Here is a 20,755-nt window from a genome sequence, read left to right on the forward strand (position 1 = left end):
ATACTTTTAGTTAAAAATTATTTTTATGTTTCTGGAACTGTGCTCATTAAACAAATACGACTTGTAACATCAAGAGTTAAATCTGTAGGACACCAGCCAGAGCAGCATGGACGCTATCATATAAAAGGCCTTGGAGGCAGGCTAGCATAGTTTACAAGCCATTGGACCTATTTATAGAGCTGACTTCTTTTGCAATGTCAACTGTAATCTTACACTTATTTTAAGCCTCAGTATCTCAAATATCAGCTTCAACTAGCTGTACAGTTTTCTCTTATTGATATCAGACAGCCCAATGGAGCCCACTGAAGAACCTTGTCAGATTCGCAAAGATAAGTTTTTAGAAGTTCCTAATCTGTCAGATTCTGTGTGTGAAGATGAAGAAGTTAAAGCGACCTTCAAGCCTAGCTACTCCCCTCAGCCAAGCAGACGAGGGTCGGGATCTTCTGAAGACACATACCTGGACACCCCAACTTCAGCGTCCAGGAGGGTTTCCTTTGCAGACAGTCTTGGACTCAGTCTTGTGTCCGTTAAAGAATTTGATTGCTGGGATTTACCAAGTTCAACCGATTTTGACTTAAGTAGGAACATCTTCCACACAGAAGAATATGTTTTGTCTCCACTGTTTGAACTGCCCTCATCTAAAGAAGAGCTTATGGAACAGCTTCAAGTCCAGAAAGCAGTGCTGGAGTCAATTGAACACCTTCCCGGGTCGACAAGTGTGAAGGGCATTATTCGAGTTCTGAACATTTCTTTTCAGAAGTTAGTATATGTGCGCATGTCCTTGGATGACTGGCAGTCGCATTATGACATTTTAGCGGAATATGTTCCTAATTCATGTGATGGTGAAACTGACCAGTTTTCTTTTAAGATTTCATTGGTTCCTCCGTATCAAAAAGATGGCAGTAAAGTTGAGTTTTGCATACGCTATGAAACTTCTGTCGGTACCTTTTGGTCAAATAATAATGGCACCAATTATGTACTGGTTTGTCAAAAGAAAAGGAAAGAGCCGGAGCCCATAAAACCATTGGAAGAAGCTTCGAGTAGACAAATAAAAGGCTGCTTAAAGGTAAAATCAAGGTGAGGAGATGTTTTACATTCTTGAAAGTTTCTAAAATGTCATGATTTTGTTACATAAAAGTAACAAACAAAAATCTCTTGCTCATAAAAATTAATGTTAGATTAACAAATCAATGCTGTTTAAATACTAGCATTGTAGTATTCTAGATTAAGGAAAATAAGTGGGTTGGTTGATGTGTAAACTATTTGCTTGATCTCAAATCTTGAACGGTAGAGGATTTGTTTATGAAATTATTTTATTTAAAGTATATTTATTTCCAACGATTCTTAAATGCCTATCCTTCACTTTGAAACATATTTGACTAACATAAAATTGTATTTCAGTACGTACCTGGTGCTCAAAAAATAAAATGTGTAGATTTTTCCTTCCAAAGCTAAAATGATGATTTTAATGATTGAATGGGTTATATAAAGATGTTTTGGACAATGTATAATTGGTTAAATCATAAGAGAAATGATTTTAATAATAAACTAACAAAAGGATGATTGCAGTGATGTATAAATTGCATATAACATTTTAAAATTATACCAAGTGTAACATTATGGAACACAAATTAGAGCAATTTAGTAAAGTAAGTGGAGCAGAATAAAAAAATGACCCAGATAGAAATAAGGATATTCAGCTCTACAGATTTGAGTTTAGGGATATGACCCCTCATTAGTAACCCTGCTTCTCTGTTAATGTTGAAAAATAGAAGTAGCCTTCAACTCACTCTGTAGTATAGCGCTGGCTAATTTCCATGACACTAGGTTAGCAGATAAAACATTCAGGAGCAGGGAGACCACTGTCTGTTCCTCACTGTATCCCAAAGGAAAAATCCCCGCTGCTCTGCTAGAAACAGGCAAATGTTTGATTATTCTCCAGGTGATTCATCATAACTATTCCCCAAACAAATAATTCAGTGACTTCACCAGGAATAGTTTAACATGATGAAGAGGGAACTCAGACTCCAAGTACTAACAGAAACTTTTAAAAAGTTACTTCAAGAAGATGTTAACAATTTTGTGTTTTAATGAATAAAGCATTAAGTAGTAGTTACTAAAATTGTTGATCTATTGGATTAGTGAATTAAGCAATATAGGTTAAAGCAATTCAAATATATGAGAGAATGGAGCTTTAATTTTAGGATCAAGTAACTTGAAAGAATCTTACTCTGCTGTGTGAACTTTGCCGACTTTCTCACTCCAAATAAGACTTTCTTAGTTTTTAATTTATATTATTGAAAGAGATAATATAATCATAACTTCTACATATGCTAAAATAAAAACCTGGCTGTTTGTAATAATACTCAGCCACATTATCTATACATAAAATGTATTTTAGTGAATTAGTACTACCTCTGCACAAAAACGTATGCATTTTTATTTATTGAATACTTTTAAACATGCAGCCAATCATTGGCTGAGCCTGTTAGAGCAAACAGAATTTAAGGAAGGTAAGAACATTTGGCAAAAGGAAGCAGTACTTAACTCAGTTTTTTTTTTTTTCTCTGTGAGTTAAAAATGCAACTTCACAATGTCAAGCAGTACATTCTGAACTGAGTTCAGGTCTTCATGTGATAGACCATATTTCATGTGATACCAAGAGTAAACAAAGGGCAGCTGACAGACCTAGGCCCAACCATGCACTCTAGCCATGGTATCTTTCGGAGATAGACATGTATATATCCACACACACCTTTCTATTTAGAATGGTAATCATCAGCTCATAGCAGACACCACTCAGCTTTTAATATGGCTTTGGAGAAAAAAGACTGAGAAAAACTAAACCACAAAATGGTCTAAAGGCCTGTAAAGTTTCCTAATGAGTTATGAAAATGGAAAAACCTCTTTCCTTCAAAACCACAAATACATTTTCTGTACTTCTATAACTTAAAAATGACCAGCATAATTCAAACCACATTTTGAAGAAAGCATTCGCCTCTGGAGGAGGCTTTCTGTGCTGAGTTTCAGTCCAACATGAATTTTTACATCTGATTTATATACCACTCAAGATGGAGTGTATAAAGGAAATCCTGACAGATCCTCAGAACAGCATGTGCCATAATAGAATATTTATACAGCTTTTCCATGATATAATTTATATGCGATGGGCTTTCAAATATTCCTAGAACTCACACAAAAAAAGCATTATCAAATTTCTAAATGAATAGTGCAGTTGAATTTAATTGGGATGAATTTGGTTAAGAAAGAAAAGGGCTGCCTCATTAGTATTATTTTATAAAATGTACCCATGGTTAAAATAAACTTGTACTCATTTGATAAAAGATTATAGCTCCAAAATACCCTCCCTACACCCAAAATAGTTTTAAGATTGGAAAGGAATTTTACAAAGCAGTTTATTATCTCTATGCTGTTTGATTTAGAGGACATTTCTTTTAGGAGACAAAAATTGAATAGAAATATACATGAATTTGTGATTCTTATGTAGATTAAGAATAGTGTGTGAAACAACTCTGAGTTTAATGAAAATTAGGCTATCCCAGTGAACAGAGCAACAACTAATTTCAATTTCTTTTCATACCAAAGTTAATTTGCTATTGGTTTCCCTGAGATTGTATTTTCTGAAAGTGTCAATAATCCCTTCTAATAGTTACAGAACAAACTGTAGGCACACATGCAGCAAGGCAGGTTCTGTTATGCCCATTACCCACACAGTATATTGCTCTCTTTGTGGAAACTTTTCTCAGGTTGGAGTTTGTAAATGCCTTCTCTGGTGTGGCTTGTCTACTTTCATTTGAGGCTTGTTACTCCATGTGATTTGAAATATATAGAAAGAAAGAATATCAGAGTCACCAAAGACATGTGACTGTACGTGACCGAGAGTATCTAATGTAAGTGAAGGACACACATCATGGGGTATTTATTAGGTGTTGCCACACAGGCAGCAATGCGGAAGATGCTAGTTAACGAACTAAGCAAATGTTTTGGTGAGAAATGCCATTGATGCAAGTCATATTCAATGTGCAGATCTAAATAAGCTAGGAAGAGAATGCAGATACAGTACAGTAGCTGAAAGATTGACAATTAAGCATATCTAAGGTAAGTTCCAGATCTCCCATATACTGGACATGTTGACTGGGGCAAGTAGGATTGATTTTCTCCTTGGTTTATTATGAGTAGCAATGGTCTATTGGGGAATATTCTTGACACTTCCACTTTATATATACATATATATGCATATATAATGAATATTATATAGATGGTTTTGATATTGTTTCCAGTTTTTTTTTTTGGAATTTACTAGTAAATTATTAAAAGTCCTAGTTAACTGCTTTAAACAGGCCAAGACTAGCTTCAGATTTTGAAATCTGTAAAACAAAATCAGGCTGCCCCAAATTGCAGCCTTTTAATTTCACGGCTCTTGATTTTCAGGTGGAGAGCATTCCTTTGCCTCTTGTAAGATTTAATTCCATAAGAAAACTTAAAGTGTCAATTTACTTGAGATGTGTTTGACCTTATATTTTCGAGTGACTTAAAGCAGGACAAAAACTTAGTAGTAACTGCTAAAATTCTATCATTTAATAGATGAAAATTGAAGGTCTATTCCTTTTTTGTTCAAACCATTTTGGGGTGGGGGCTGCCAAATGTCACAGCATTCATGTGAAAGTCAAAGAATTACTTGTAGGAGTCAGTTCTCTCCATCCTCCAGGTGGGTTCCAGGCATTGGACTCCGGTCATCAGATTCGGCAACAAATTTTCTAAGTCATTTAGCCATCTCTCCAGCCCTGGAAGACCATTCTTGAAAGAGTAAAAGAGGCATTTGAGGCATTAAACAAACACACATTTTAATTAGAGAAAAAAAAAGTATGCGATAGACAGTTGTGTGGTTGGAGATGTCCTTTCTTTTAAGAAATCATGTTAGTCTAGTAGGGATATCATGATGTTTGGTATGAAAACCAAATGATATTGCATCCTTAACAGTTTCAAATGAGTGCTGAATACATTCAAGTTAAGCATCCACAGCTCTAGAATTGTCACCATCAAAATCATCTCAAGTCTTCATCTGATAACTAACTTCCTGAGCCTTGACTGACATTGCTCTTCTTGACATCAAGGATTTCCTTGTCCAGATTCCCAAAGAATTAAGTTACTGTACACTCAGGGCCAGTGTGTTAGGCTCAGTGTTACTAAGGAGCAGTAACAAACTGGTAAATGAGGCCAAAACTTGGGGCTATGAAGATATGGAGACACTCTGAGAGAAAATAGCTCATGGGCACAGAGGAATGTGGGAGAGAAAAACCAGCAAAGTCAATATCATATTCTGTGAGTATATAGTTGAAGCCACAGATTAACAAATAAATATTTCTGACTTGGGATTTTTAGGCTTCAAGATTAGAGGAATGGCCTTCCTGTAACTTGCTCCTCTCCCTCCACCTGTCTAATACATGTTCCCCACTATACACAAGATGAACTCACCTGGCTTTTTATTTTATTAACTGAAATCAATTTATTATTCTAACTAAAGAAACCATTTTTATAGGTGATGAATGACATTTACGACTTGGCCAGGTGAATGCAAATAAAAGTCCCAAGTGGCCTTAATGCCAAGAAAGGAATGATTAGTCTTCCCTTTTCTTCATGCTTGAGGAATAGAACTAGGCACATGGAGGAAAGGGAAAGAAAGAAATTCTTTCTAAAGTGTGGTTTTAAAAATACAGAACGTTTGTCTTTCAGAACAATAAAATTGTAAAAAAGAAGCCAAGAAAAGCAATAGAAAATGGGCATGAGCTAAAGCCATGGTGTACGTTCCAGTCACAGCCATTGCTCTGTGAGACTTCCTTAATTTACACATCCCACGTAGTCTGCGATCCTGGAAAGAGTCCAAAGCAGTGTAAATAGCTCCACGAGGCCTCTGGGACCTAATGGGTTCCATACCTAGCTCATTTGGAATACACACTAATTATGGAAGCTGGACCTGTTTAAGGGGAGGGACCTCTGGCAAGACTACATGGAAACATAAACCACAGCTGCACAGGCCCCTCAAGAGAGTGCAGAGCGCGCTGCCAGCTGCTTGACAGTGAGAGGCCAATCTGCTGACTGTCCTTGGAGACCCACCAAAGCTCCATGGCTTCCTGGTGTTGTAGAAGGCTGTGCCCTTATAAGCCTAGACTACTATTAGATCAGTGTGATTTTTTTTTCTGCAAGAAGAAAGGAGAAGGAGGTCATAGAGTGTTATTTAACCTCTACTATAAGGAATCCCTGCTGCAACTGTATTTCAAATACCTCTTCTGAGTATCTGGGTCCATCTTCTCTACTGGAGCCCATCTTTAACCTGTAACGTTATAGAGAGCCCCAGCTACCCCATCATATGGTGGCACATCATGAAGTATAAGAAGGTAATTTTTCACTTTCTTTTAAATCTGTTCCTATATTTGACCCCAACCTCCAATAAGACTAATATTGGCAGAAAGACTTCAGAGCAAACTTCAGGTGGTTTGACTATCCAGTGTCGTGTTGGACTTGAACAGATATGCTACCATTTGACACCTCACTGTAGTTGTGCTGCCCGCAGTGTATGTAAATATACATCCACACCTACCGACCCACCCACCCACACACACCTGCACAAACCCATCTTCTCCCTCCCTTAATTATAGACATGTTTAATAAAGGTTCTAATATACTCACCAAGATCAGTTACACAAAGATCTCTGAGTTTGAATAAGATAATGCAAATGGATAATTTTAGAGTCCAGAATGCTGTTTGGTGCAAGGCAGATTTACATGGATAATTGTGGCAAAAGGTTTGGTCTGAAGCAGTCCTGTGTATTTGGCTTCTAAAGACAGTAAGGGACAATAGGAATCAACTTCTGGCTTCCTCTCTAATTAGTTACTGTTTGAACTTCGTGAAACTGTATCTTGCCTTTGTTTTATTAAGATGCAAAGATGAGATTATAATACTATTTTCATAGCTACAAATAGAAGCATATTAACTCACACACAACTCACCAAACCAAGTTGCTGACATTTGGAGATATTCCCAAATGTAATCTCACTGGCTGTGGTGATAAATTCCTGTTTACCCTCTTGAATGTGGCCTAGCTCTGTGCCTAGGGTTAATGTCGAAATACTTGCCCCTCATTATCATTCCTTTTGCCACCACCCAATGGAATATAAATAGTTTCTAAATTAGTCACATTCAATAAGCATTTGACACTAACCTGGAAACCTCAGATTATGCTTCTGTGGAAAAAATGACTTTCAGAATCAGCCACTTTAATCTATCTATCTATCTATCTATCTATCTATCTATCTATCTATCTATCATCTATCTATCTATCTATCTATCTATCTATCTATCTATCTATCTATCTAATCTATCTCTACATACACAGTTAATATATATACATACATAGTTAATATATACACTCAGAGTTAATATATCTCTATATATGCATACATAGTTAATATGCATATGCACATAGTTAATATATCTATATCTATCAACATACATAGTTAATATCTATATCTATCTACATACATAGTTAATATATGTGTATGTGTGTGTGTGTGTAGGATGGGGATATTAATCTTTTGGGGAATTGAAGTTTAGGTCATTTTTAAAATGAGTTGTAACAAAAAGATGCTCTTTAGATAAAAAACACTAGCTCTACAATCCTGCTTTCTATGTATATGTATGACTAGAGGAGTAAATTTTAAATTTATATAATTCCTTTATTCATAAGAAATATATTATTCATCTTTGCATCTATGTTACCTCTGTGCTTAAAGGAACAAACATTTTTTTTTAGACACAGAGTTCAAATCTGTCTAGGTTCTCTTCTGAATCCTTAATGAACATGTTCCTATCTGTGATTTGTTTTGAAGGGTTAATCATACATCTCCGTGTCTAAAGACCAAATGGAATTTATGCAAAAATTAATGATTTGGTGTAATATTCTGCACTATTTGCTTACAAAGACCAAATGTGCGTTCAACACATCTATCTTCAGAAGGGTTGATGCTCTTCTCCCTCCATGCTCCTGTGCATGTTCAGTGTTTGCTGTGAGTGGCATTCAGACTGCAACTACACACAAAATTCTAATACTATAAGAAAAAAAAAGTTTTGTGTTTCAGTGAAGAACTTGAATCTTAGTCTTTTTGAAGTTATTATAGCAGTAATTAAATCAAAATAGTTTACTCTCAAATTGATATTTGTAAATTGTTAAATGGTGAAAGACACAGATATCCATTTGCCCTCTAACAGCAACAGAATCCCAATACTACAGTGGAATTCTGACTTATTTCACATACTTCAACCACTGTGAAACTTACTCATTTACTGTAGCCTAGGATGGAAACACCGCACTCCCCTTCAAAGACTTCAGAAAATGTCTTTGCTGATTACAGTGCCATTTGGTTACATAGCATTGCTCAGGGAAGAAGCCGACAGTGACAGCATACTGCTGCATCTGATCTTGGAGATTAAGATTTATAGTTTTATAAGATATTGACACAACTTAATTATTTAAAGTAACCAACAGAAAAATCATATCCAGGCACAACAGAAAAACTGCTACTTTCTTTAGCAAGACAGAATAATTACTCTGTTTGGTGGAAATAAAGTTATAGTCATGTTTTGTAATATTAATACAACACTGGACAAAATATTTTTATTATTTTTTTCCTCTTGTTTTGTCAAGGTGCTCAGACAGGGTCTCATGCGTGGTTGACTCATGTTCTATCCCTAGCAGCAGCATATCCAGTGTGCAAAACATGATTTATGAATGTTTTTCATTGAATCAAATTGTAGAAGAATGTATATATATATATTCTCGAGACAGAGTTTCTCTGTGGTTTTGGAGCCTGTCCTGGAACTAGCTCTAGTAGACCAGGCTGGTCTCGAACTCACAGAGATCCGCCTGCCTCTGCTTTCCGAGTGCTGGGATTAAAGGCGTGCGCCACCACCGCCCGGCTGTAGAAGAATATTTCAAATCCTACCTTTACTTTCAGACAGAGTAATTCTGAAAGTTGCCAGTTCTCTATGGTTTCTTCTTAATTCTTTTCTGGGAGTAGTAGGTTATTCAGCAATACATTTGATAAGGAAGTTATGTGATTGTAATATGTCCATTCATAGCACTGTAGGTTTTAGTTATTTAGTTTTTCCCAGATTTTAGTTGAATGAAATACTGGAGTCTCTAAGATTACAATTTTAATTTAAACAGGTATGTTTTTTTTATCATTGTTCTCCATTTTCCACATTAAGTGTCCTCAATAATTTTAAATGTTTTTCTTGAGGTCTGGGCTAATAAATAGGTATACCGTTTGCAGTGGCTTAATTTAATGTCAAAGAAGAATGACCCCATTAACTAGTTAACTGGATAAGCCATGAACAGCATCACCTTTACCAGGAACTGTTGTTGCCAGGTCCAAAGATTCGGTGGCACTGAGTGGGTCAGTCTCAGCTGGCTAAAGACACAGTCCTTCAGTCTATCACTGACTGTAGAGTTCTGTAGAGCAGATGAAATTTATAATCACTAAGTATATCCTTGTGTGGGTAAGTTAATACTTCATCTCCAAGCAGAAATATTTTGAATATATATATAAAATTTCCTGACTCCACCAGTCCATGTGTTTACATGCATGTGCATGTACATGTGTTTGACCACATATGCATAATGCCCGCTTCAAATTGCTAATGATTTGTCTAGAATTTATACTTTCTGTATTGTAGCATCCTGTTCAAAGCAGATGTGGGTTAAATGGCAGAACATTATAATAATAATACATAAATTTAAGGTTATGTTTACAGGTCTTATAAATATATTTCCACATGAATCTTGAGGCTACTTTTGACTTAGCAACATTCTAAGGTTTATTTTTTACTTCTCCTTACTTTCCATACTTTCTTTACCCTGGCCGATAGAGCTAACTGCTCAGAGGATACAAAATACAATAGCTTTCCTTAACTAAAAGGCTTTGTATTGGGCATAATATATTATACAATTTATCTTTGAAAATAAACAAAAATTAGTATGAACCTGCTCAGTTTATTATTTCTGAATCTGACTGCAAAAGCCCCCATCAGAATCAGAATGCTTGCTATTGGTCATTTGTTGGCAGGCCTCATACAAATGATTTTACTTTTCAAAATTTCTCATGTATTTTATGGACTATTAAAAAAACAGTCACCAGACTGTTATGGACTATAAGCAGTCAAAGATATGGGGACAAATTTTTTAGGCTTACATAGCTAAATTACAAAAATACATTCATTTTTTTAAGCGTGCAAGCAGCTTTTTATAGATATAGATGAAGGAACTGCAACTCGGGGTTTTCAATGTAATCCTTTGCATAGTTGGGGTTGCAGCCGGTTCTAATTATTGAATTACTAATTATGCTCTCCTCTGCAGTGACCACTGTCTTTGTACCTAGCCATACATGTATTAAGATTATTACGTCTCAATTATGTAATAGGCGATCATTGTTCTAAAATATAAATATTTAGAAAGGTCGTCAGCATTTATGGATACAAAACAGTGACTCTGTTGTAGTTTCAGGGATATTAGAGAGCGAAGGTGCCATATCAGTTCATTCTGAGTTGAGCTTCATCTCCTGTTAAGACATCCCATTTCTCCTGGTAGCACAGACATGTATGTATGTATGAGGCCTCTAGCTCTTCCATTTTTCTTTACTGTTTATATAACATAAACAACATAAAATGTCAATTTCATCCTGTAAAAACTAAGTACTTCTTTAAATTGAATGAAAATTAAAAATAGGTTTCATTATATTTATTGTTTTACTATTGTATAGACAGTCTGCACGTAGATAATTATTTTTAGGTTTCTAAGGTATAAATACATTATCAAAGTGAGGAACAAATTACCATAAAAAATGGTCTTTTTTTGTGTCTTTGGAAGAATCACTCCATTGATTTTACTTTCCAGCAACATCATACTCGTACTAGAGACTTATCAATTGGTCAGTCTTTAGGATCTAAAAAAATGAAAGAGAAGCAGAACAGCCCAAGACTGAACAAGGAAAGACCAAAGAAGATCCTGTGTGCCTGATGACCGGAAAATTCCTTCCCTCCTTCCTTCTTTCTTATGACATTGGTCCATGTTAGTGCTCTCCAGATGCCCAAGTCATCTTGAACTCACTAGGAATCTTAGTCTGTCCTTACATGAAATCAATAAAGTACGAAAATCAGAAACAATGAAAAGTAAGGTAATGTGTCAAGGTTTAAATGTTAAGTCTTATGAAAAGTAATCTGATATATCCCTTATATGATATTCACTATTGAAACATTAATTTTTAAACCTACTGTAGTTTTAGACATATAAATGTATATAAAAATAAAGTTTTCAGGCCTTTGTATATCAAACTGACTTAAAATTATAGCCAAGAGGTCTAGTCAAAGTTATTATATGCAAAGGTTTTACTTTAATTTTTTTTTACTGTTTCTAAATTTAAGTAATTAATTAATTAAGAAAAAAATCTTTTTTGTTGACAAACCAATCTCAGTTTTCACTCCTTCCCATCATCCTATTTCCTCAAAGAGGGTAGGGCTTTCTGTGGGAAGTCAACAATTCTAGCACATCGCTTTGAGGCAGGACCCAGGCCCTCCCCCACTATATCTAGGCTGATCAAGGTATCTCTGCAAACAGAATGGGCTCCAAAAAGCCAGTTCAAGCTCTAGTGATAGAACCTGGTCCCACTGTCAGCGGCCCCACAGACTATGTCAGCCGTACAGCTGTCGCCCACATTTAGAGAGCATGGTTTGGTCCTATGCTGGTTCCTCTGCTGTCAGGCCAGAGTCCCTGAGCTCCCATTATCTCTGGTAAGTGGTGTCAGTGGTTATCCCCATCATGGTCTTGACCCCTTTCTTCATAGTCTCACTCCTCCCTCTCTTCTACTTGACGTGGGAGCTCGGTCCAATGCTCTGCTGTGGATCTCTGCATCTGCTTCCATCAGTTGCTGAACGAAGGTTCTATGGTGACAATTAAGGTAGACATCAATTGGACAATAGGGCAAGGCCAGTTCAGGCACACTCTCCACTATTGCTTAGAGTATTAGCTGGGGTCATATTTCTGGATTCCTGGGAATTTCCATAGTGCCACGTTTCTTGCTTAGCCCCATAATGGCTCCTCTCAGTCAAGATATTGCTTTCCTTGCTCACCCTTTCTGTCCTTCCTTCATCTCAACCATCTCACTCCCTTAGGTTCTTCTTCCCCATCCCTTTCTGCTCTCCCTATCCTCTTCCTCACTCCTTTATTCCCTCATCCCTATACTCCCAGTTTTCTCGGGAGGTCTTGTCTATTTTCCCTTCTTAGGAAGATCTATGTTTGTTTCTCTTAGGGGTCTCCTTGTTACCTAGATTCTCTAGGATTGTGGACTGTGCTTTGTTTCCAAGTGGTTGTACAAGTTTGTATTTCAGGAAGCAATGGAGGATTTTTCCCCTTACACTGCATCCTCTCCAGCATAAGCTAAATTGATGTTTTTGATCTTAGCCATTCTGACATGTACAAGATGGTATCACAGAGTCATTTTGATTTGGATTTCCCTGATGACTTAGGATGTTGAGCAAATCTTTAAGTGACTTTTGGCCATTTGAGATTCTTCTGTTGAGAATTGTCTGTTTAGATCTGTACCCCATATTTAAATTGGATTATTTTGCATTTTGATGTTTAGTTTCTTGAGTTCTTTATTTATTTTACAGATCAGGCTTCTGTCTGATGTGGGGTTTGTGAAGATTTTTTCCCATTCAGTAGGCTGCTGTTTTGTCTTATTGACTGTGTGCTTACAGATGCCTCTTAGTTTCATAAGGTCCCATTTGTTTATTGTTGCTCTCTGTGACTATGCTACTGGTGTTATATTTAGAAAGTCATCTCCAGGGCCCACGCATTGAAGGCTAGTTTCCACTTTCTCTTCTGTAATGGGCTCAGTGTGACTGGATTTATATTGAGGTGTTTGATCCATTTGGACTTGAGTTTCTTGCATTGGGATATATAGATAGATATAGATATAGATATAGATATAGATATAGATATAGATATAGATATAGATATAGATATAGATATAGATATGTGGATCTATTTGCATGCTTTACATATTAACTCCCGGTTTCTCCCATACCTGCATCAGCTTCACTTTTAAAATCTTTACCCAGGCCCAGCAAGGTGAATGAGCAGGTAAAGCACATGAGCTAAATCTCCTTAACCATATGAAGGTGGAAGGAGAGATCTGACTCCACAATTCGTCATCTGATCTCCACATGTTTATATCCCTAAATATATGTCACACACACACACAAACACACACACATAATAACTGTCAGTAAAATATAGTTTAAAGAAATGAACTTTACATAGTGACAGTTTTCTAGTGTGCAATCAATTGCTCATTTTGCTCATATAAGATACATCTAAAATTTCGATAAAAATATTAGCATGTAATTCCATTTGTATTCTTAGTACTATTTTGTGAAATTAATGTTTTAAAGCTTTGTATATAATCTGATAAATTGTATGACAATAAAAATTAGAAACACATATATTGAAGTTCACATGAATTCTAAATCATTGTTTTTTATGAGAAAATAAATCTGACCTATCTATAACAGCATATCAATTCATTCATATATTAATGTATATTAGTAACCTAAATAACTCTATTATAAAACCCCTGACTTCTTCATACTAAGTCTAAATATATTGTTGAAGTAGATAATGTACATCATTCATGAATACATTTTATGTTATCAGAATAAAAGTTCCACAATATCAACTCATACCTGAGGGTCTGGTCATGAGTTTTATAATTTTTCTACTAACTTTCAACAGAAAAGTTTGAAGATGTTCCTACTGAAATTATTGTTAGGTTAGAGTAAGTTTTTTTTTCCTGAAGATTAGCTGATAGCCAATCAACAAGTCATATTAAGACATATTTTTCTATGATACATTATAGTGTCTGAAGAAAACAATATTTTGGAATTATCTTCAAAATTATGTTGACATTATTAGGAGAGCTACATTGTGCTATTTATATCTATCCTCAAATACTGTAGAACTCCTTGACTACTCTTGATGATTTTGAACAAATTTATTTTATTTGTTTAATTTTGGGCATGAATATACACTATAATTATTAGAACTTGTTAGAGACAAAAGATCTTATTCTTGTGTATGATGAAATATATTCAATGGACTTCAGTTTTTATTTACTCTTACTACATTGGTAAATTGACCTGTTCTTCCTCAATTTAGAAATTTCTATTTATATAAGCTTAGGGACTTTATATTTTATCTTCTTATATCTCATCCATACATTGTAGTAAGCAGGTCCAGCTCCATTTTGCAGAGGAAGAAATTTTGCTTAGGAAATAAATAAGATGAGCAGCTGAGTTTGTATCTAGGAAGGGTCTGCATTTCCTCAGATTAGCATCACATAATACAAAAAAATCATAAAGAGTTTATGGAGTCCTAATTTTACCCTTAACCATATGTTTCTGTCTTCAAATATGTTTCTAAAAGGATACTATCTGGATGCAATAGATTTTGACACTGATATGTCATGTGCCACGTGGAATGAGACATATACTTACAGAAAAAGTGGGCATTAGAGAAATAGGATGGAGGGGGGCTTTTATAAAGAGTAAAAATGATTAATGAATTTAATAGTAAAAAAAAGGCAAATTGTTGTCTTTATTAGCCAGTCAGATCACCTAAAAGAGAGAAATTACAGTAGTAAAACTTGAAAAACATGTTGAAACATTAATCGGGGCATTTCAATATATCTTTTTTGGTGAATACATGGAAATTGGTAGGATTGCTTCTATAATAACTTGAAGATTGAGAAGTTTGGGATCTTAGTTAACACAAAATAAGGAAACAAAATACCAGTAAAAAAGCACCGACTGTGCTCCTCTGTGCACTGATAGACAGTTTTAATCAACATCAATTACAAGAATACACTAATTGGAGGATCTTCATTCAGTTGAGAGCTACTTTCTGGACACCTTCTCCGGGTATTGTCTTAAGCACTATAGACATATCAGTGAAAAGACACCAATTTTATTCTCACGTAGCTCACATTTAATGGACAATAATGTGATATAGATAATAGACAAAAGATTAATCATGTGATTTTCAAAGATGGATGCGTCAATGAAAGGGAAAAGACAGGGTGCCTCTCTTCCTCGGGGGAGCCTTCCAGCACTGGCACACGGCCACTGTGAGCCATCCCTGACACTGACGGCACGGGAAGGCCGCACTGAAGAGTTTAAGGTAAAGAGTGACAGAGGAGATGCTTTATTTCTTACAGTCTTCTCTTGCTGTCTGTGCTTATGCCCTGCAGTGACGATTCCTACCCAACAGTTTAGAAGCACAAAGGAGGAGGGCAGGAAAGACACAGATGAATCCATTACTCGACTCCTTGTCTTTAACACCGATCTCTCTTTAAATCCTTTGGTTTAGGTCTTTTGATTTTCCTGAATGCCCTCCTTACTACTTCCCTTCACATGAAAATAGAGTTGCTTCAGTTAGTGTGGTCAAAGAAGAGACTCCCCATCTAAGTTTACTCTTCAACGTTCTAAATCACTGTATATCATCTTGCTTTCAAAATGCTTTTCTTCAATATATGCTATGATTTTTGTATACATTAGACAAGTTTGTATAGATCGGCTTTCACGAAAAGAAAATATTTTCTACAAAATCAGAATAATGTGGATAGAAATCAAGCAAGCTACTGAGCAGAAATCTCTGAAAGACAGCGAGTGGAATATTGTCAGATTCTTATACTGTATCAGAAAAACAAAGACAAGAATAAACATATTTACTCATATTTTTATGTGAAATACTTCCTTACACATGAGAAAATGCCCACAAATTAAATGATCAGCATTATCTGTGAACTTGCATTTAATTCATTATACTGCATGTTCTTCCTCTTTTAAACAATTGTCACCTCATCTCTATTACTTGCACTTCCAGACACTAATTGTTTCTTTTATGGGATTGAGGCTACTCGTGTCCTTGGCAATATGCTTTATGGTGCTTGCATTTAGAGTAATTGTTTGGCAGTTTGCCATTGAGTTCCACAAATAGAAAACATTTTGCAGGGCCAGATTCAAATCTTTGCAAACATGATCAATTTTACAACAATTAGTAATTGTCAACAAAAATTGATGACTGTCTTTTACAATTACATGTATATACAATGAGGAAACGTGTATTGTTTTCTCACTGTATAAAAACACAAAACCAAAATATCAATTAGCTCAGGTATAGGTGTGTAATTCTTTCTTGCTTGTTACCTTTTTTCTTCTTTTTACACTTATTTATTTTATATCACAGCACAGTTTCCCCTCCCTCCTGTCCTTTCAGTCCCTTTCCCAAACCTCTACTCTGTTCTTCTCCCAACTCCACCTCTCCTCTACTACACTTCAGAAAAGGGCAAGCCTCCCATAGATATCAACAAAGCATGGCGTATGAAGTCACAGTAAGACTAAGCACCTCCCCTTGTATTATGACTGGACAAGGTAACTGAGTATGAGGAATAGGATCCTAATAGCTAGCAAAAGTGTCAGGTACATCCCCCGCTCCCACTGCTAGGAGTCTCACAAGAAGACCGAGATATGTATCTGTCTCATATTTCAGAGAGCCCTGTCTAGTCCTCTGTAGACTCTCTGGTTGTCAGTTTAGTCTCTGTGAGATCCTATGAGCCCAGGTTAGTTGACATTTCTGGCTCCTACAATCCTTCCTCCCTCTGTTCAGCAGGATTCCTTGAGATCTGCCTAATGTTTGTCCGTGGGTCTCCATCTGTTTCCATCAGTTGCTGCATGAAGTTTCTCTACGACTTTTGAGTTGGGCACCAATCTATGAGTATAGCAGAATATTGTTAGGTGTCGTTACATATTGACACTTTTTCCTAGGTCTTTGGGCCTTCCAGCCTCTGGATTCTGGCACTCCAGGCAGTATCAGAAGCGGGTTTATTCTCATGGCATAGGTCTCAGGCTGGATTAGCCATTGGATGGCCCCAAATCTCTGTGCTATCCTTATCCCAGTATATCCCATAAGCAGTGAAGACGGTAGGCTGAAGGGTATGTGGCTGAGTTGGTATCCCAGTCCCTCTATTGTTCACAGGAGATGGTCAATTTATGCTATGTATTCCCTTTTTTTAGGAGTTTTAGTTAGAGTCATCGTTGTAGATTCAAGTTTCCCTCACACCAGCTTTCTATTCTGATCCTGAAGTGTTTCCCCCTTTCCCATAGTCTCTTTCAGTACTCTCCTCCCATCCTCCCACCTGATCCCTCATATTTCCATCCACACCCATCCCCAATCAACCCATAAAATTTCTTTTATTTTCCCTTCCCAGGAAAATCTGAGTGTCTCTCCTTGAGTCCACCCTGTTAACTAGCCTCTCTGGGTCTGTGATTCTTATGATATATTAAAATTAATGTTTTATAGATATACTTATAGCAGAAATAGAATATATCAACAATTTGAATCAACCCTAATGCATATGTTTAACCCTCTCTTCCATGCCCACCCCTAGAAAAAATTCTCAATAACAAGGGATTTTTTAATGTAGTTTTTAACATCATCCTAGTCACACCTCGATACCATAAAAGCTAGTATAGAGTGCTGCTAACCAGTGCTTCTCAAAGCTAGCTACACTAAAGAAAGAAAACATCAAGACACCCATACTCTGATTCTGCTGAAGACTCCGAGTTAATGGGTTTGGGACAGGTTCTAGGCACAAAGAAATTTTTAAAGCTTTCCACATGATTCTGGTATGCACAAGATTGAACAGAGTGTAAACAAAAGATAGAAATACTATTGAGTTCTAATTTTAAACATACCCTAAATCTGTTATTAGTTGTAGTATCTGAAAATGAATAAGGCCGTCTAACCTTTGACAAATTAGAAATCCAAATGAAATGGAACTTTGGAAAAATGTCACATGAGCAATTTGTATGCATGAGTAGTAGCAGCATCATGGTTTGTAAGACTTAGAAATGCAGAGGACAAACTGCATTCATCAAAGATGTTTGTGCAGCAGGTTGGAAAAAGAAAGTAGTTTCTTTTAGGGAAAAAGGAGCATTGCTTAGCGTGATAAAGTGAATTTCTATTTAAAAATAAAAGGAAATTCTAGGAAATGTCTTTTCTTTCTTCTTTCTCTCTCTTTTTCTTTCTTTTTTCTTTGCTTGTGTGCTTGTTTGTTTTAATACACTGAGGCATTAAAGAAGATTTGAATCAGTGAGATACCTTGACAAGAAGGAAAATGCTAGCCGAGTTTAGATAATGAAATGTTAGATTGATGCCAAAAAGCATCTGAGTACTCACTCAGAAAAGCGTGAAGAAGGACGCTTGAAAGAAATCCCACAGTAGCTCAGAATTGAGAATAATAGGGGGGTATTTATTTAGGGGTGGTCTCACAAGTCAATATCCTCTGCTGGAATAGAGAACAGCAACTGAATCCCAGAGCTGGAAAAGAGGCCAGACACAAGATTTATATGGTTTACATAGGCATAAATAGTATAAGAGACCACGCCCGAGTGGGTGGGTAACTTAAAGTCTATTGACTGTAGGATTTCCTACAGCAAAAGTTCAAAGTCATCAAGTATCAGCTATGTAAGTTTCAATTAAGCTATGTTTTCAACTGACAATATTAGACTGGAATTCACTTTTCCTGTAGGTTTAGATATGCCCTACTCTTTCAAACAGTTTTAGGTGAAAGGTGAGATCCATGAGAGTAGGGTTTTAGGGCAAGTGTGATTAACCTGGGTTGTACCCTTAAGATGTCATATACTGTATTGGTATTTGTCTTAACCTAGGAAGCGGAGATCCATAAAGTCTTTCCTACCATCTTGTTCCTGGGCTTCCACGGCATAGGCTACTGCCAGGCTGGCTCATCTGCAGAATCACAGTGACCTTCAGATGTTAGATGAAAAAAAAATTTTTTTTTGTAGGAAACCCTTGCCTGGCTATTTTAGTTCCCCAGATGGAAATCGTTATTATTGCTGTTTGAGCTGTTTCATGATTGTTACCTCAGTCATGCATGTGTGTGTATATCTGTCTGCCTGTGCAGCCATGCACACGTGCACATTACCTCCTGTACATGGGAGTTATGTGTGTTTTATAGGCACATGTGCATGTGTGGAGTCCCAAGTAGGGCCTCAGATTTCCTAACCTGTCATTCTCTGCATTGATCCCATGATAGGTTTTTCACTGAATCTAGAGCTAGTCGGGCCTCCAGCAAGCCCCTGAGTCCTTGAGTTCACAGTGCTGGAGCTGCTATGGTGTGCAGATAAAACCAGAATCTTTGGTTTCTAAAGGCTTGAACTCAGGTAATCAGGCTTGTACAGGAGGCATTCTGATCTGCTGAGATCTCTCACCCAGCCCTGAAGGGGATTTTGAAGCATTATTCTCTGCTTGTCTTTCATTAGATTGCAAACTTCATGATGACATAGTAGCTTCCCTGTCTGCCTGATGTTGTGGCTCAGTTTTAAGCACAAGCCAAATTTTCTTGTAACGAATACATGTTGAATTTTATCTAGCATTATTGTGAACTTATGGCAGGAGTATTGAGTTTTTTTTCAAAACCACTTGCAGAATTAGTTACACTGACGACAGTAAATTGTGTACCGCAGTACTAGAAGTGTATAGGTCAGACCTTTGTCAACATAACTCTGTCTCAGGAAAACAAAGCTCTTTTATTAACATAACAATTTCCGTGTATGGTTCAAGTTTCATTAGCATTTCAATCTGATTTCCTGAACATCATATTGTTATTGTGATATTCCAAACTGACTTCTTCAACATCATATTGTTATTGTGATATTCCAATCTGACTTTTTCAGCATCATATTGTTATTATGATATTCCAATCTGACTTCTTCAGCATCATATTGTAATTGAGATATTCCAATCTGACTTCTTGAGCATCATATTGTTATTGTGATATTCCAGCCCCATTCTGCCTCAGCTTTCATTACTGTGATGAAAATTACTCTGTTCAGAGTGGTGCCGCAATTTTGAGCTCAGTGACCTATCTTCACACTATGAACTTCTGACCTTCACTAAAGCCATGTGTTGTCAGTGATAGGGATAATGTACCAGTGTTTGACCTGGGAGCTCCTTGAATCAGAGTTCTTCCCTTGAACCACACATCTAGGTACATAAACTCTAAATTTGCAGTTGTATACTCCAGTCTGAAACCTTAGCAAGACAAGCAATGTTAAAGTGTTTTCTGGCATTTAGCATTAAAATGAATGCCAGTCAGAACATAAAATATAATTTGTTTCTGGTGATAAATGTTCTATTATATATTATTTATGTTAAAATAATATTACTTTCTACCTAAACAGCTTTAGTAAAATAAAACTGATATAAAATATATTCAATATAGAACCTAATCAAAAATTTTTTATGACTGATTTTGTGCTTCATGTTATATTTTTATGACAGTTAATATAGATTTCTGTGGATACAGCATAAGTGGTTAAGGTATTTATAAGTAAAAAAAACTATGTGTCTGTCTGTTTTTTTCTAAAATTTAACAGAAAATAGTAACAAAGTATATTGCTTCTCTTTATTTATTCATTCATTTATTTATTTATTTATGTATTTATTAAAGATTTCTGTCTCTTCCCCACCGCTGCCTCCCCTTTCCTTTTCCCTCCCCCAACCAAGTCCCCCTCCCTCATCAGCCCAAAGAGCAATCAGGTTTC

At 36.2% G+C, this 20,755-nt stretch overlaps 1 protein-coding gene across 1 annotated transcript in view; it reads left to right on the plus strand.

The window, feature by feature from the left end:
• Positions 1-292: 292 nt before the first annotated feature.
• The window catches only part of Ppp1r3a (protein phosphatase 1 regulatory subunit 3A), a 39,154-nt gene continuing 18,691 nt past the window's right edge, over positions 293-20,755 (plus strand). Inside the window, exon 1 of the mRNA XM_050145854.1 lies at positions 293-1,077. Coding sequence (XP_050001811.1) covers positions 293-1,077 — 785 coding nt within the window. The remainder of the gene's footprint in view (positions 1,078-20,755) is intronic.

This window comes from Alexandromys fortis, unplaced genomic scaffold (genome assembly GCF_014885135.2).
Source record: "Alexandromys fortis isolate MF-2015 unplaced genomic scaffold, M_Fortis_MF-2015_v1.1 scaffold_34, whole genome shotgun sequence".
In the NCBI taxonomy this organism is placed as follows: domain Eukaryota; kingdom Metazoa; phylum Chordata; class Mammalia; order Rodentia; family Cricetidae; genus Alexandromys; species Alexandromys fortis.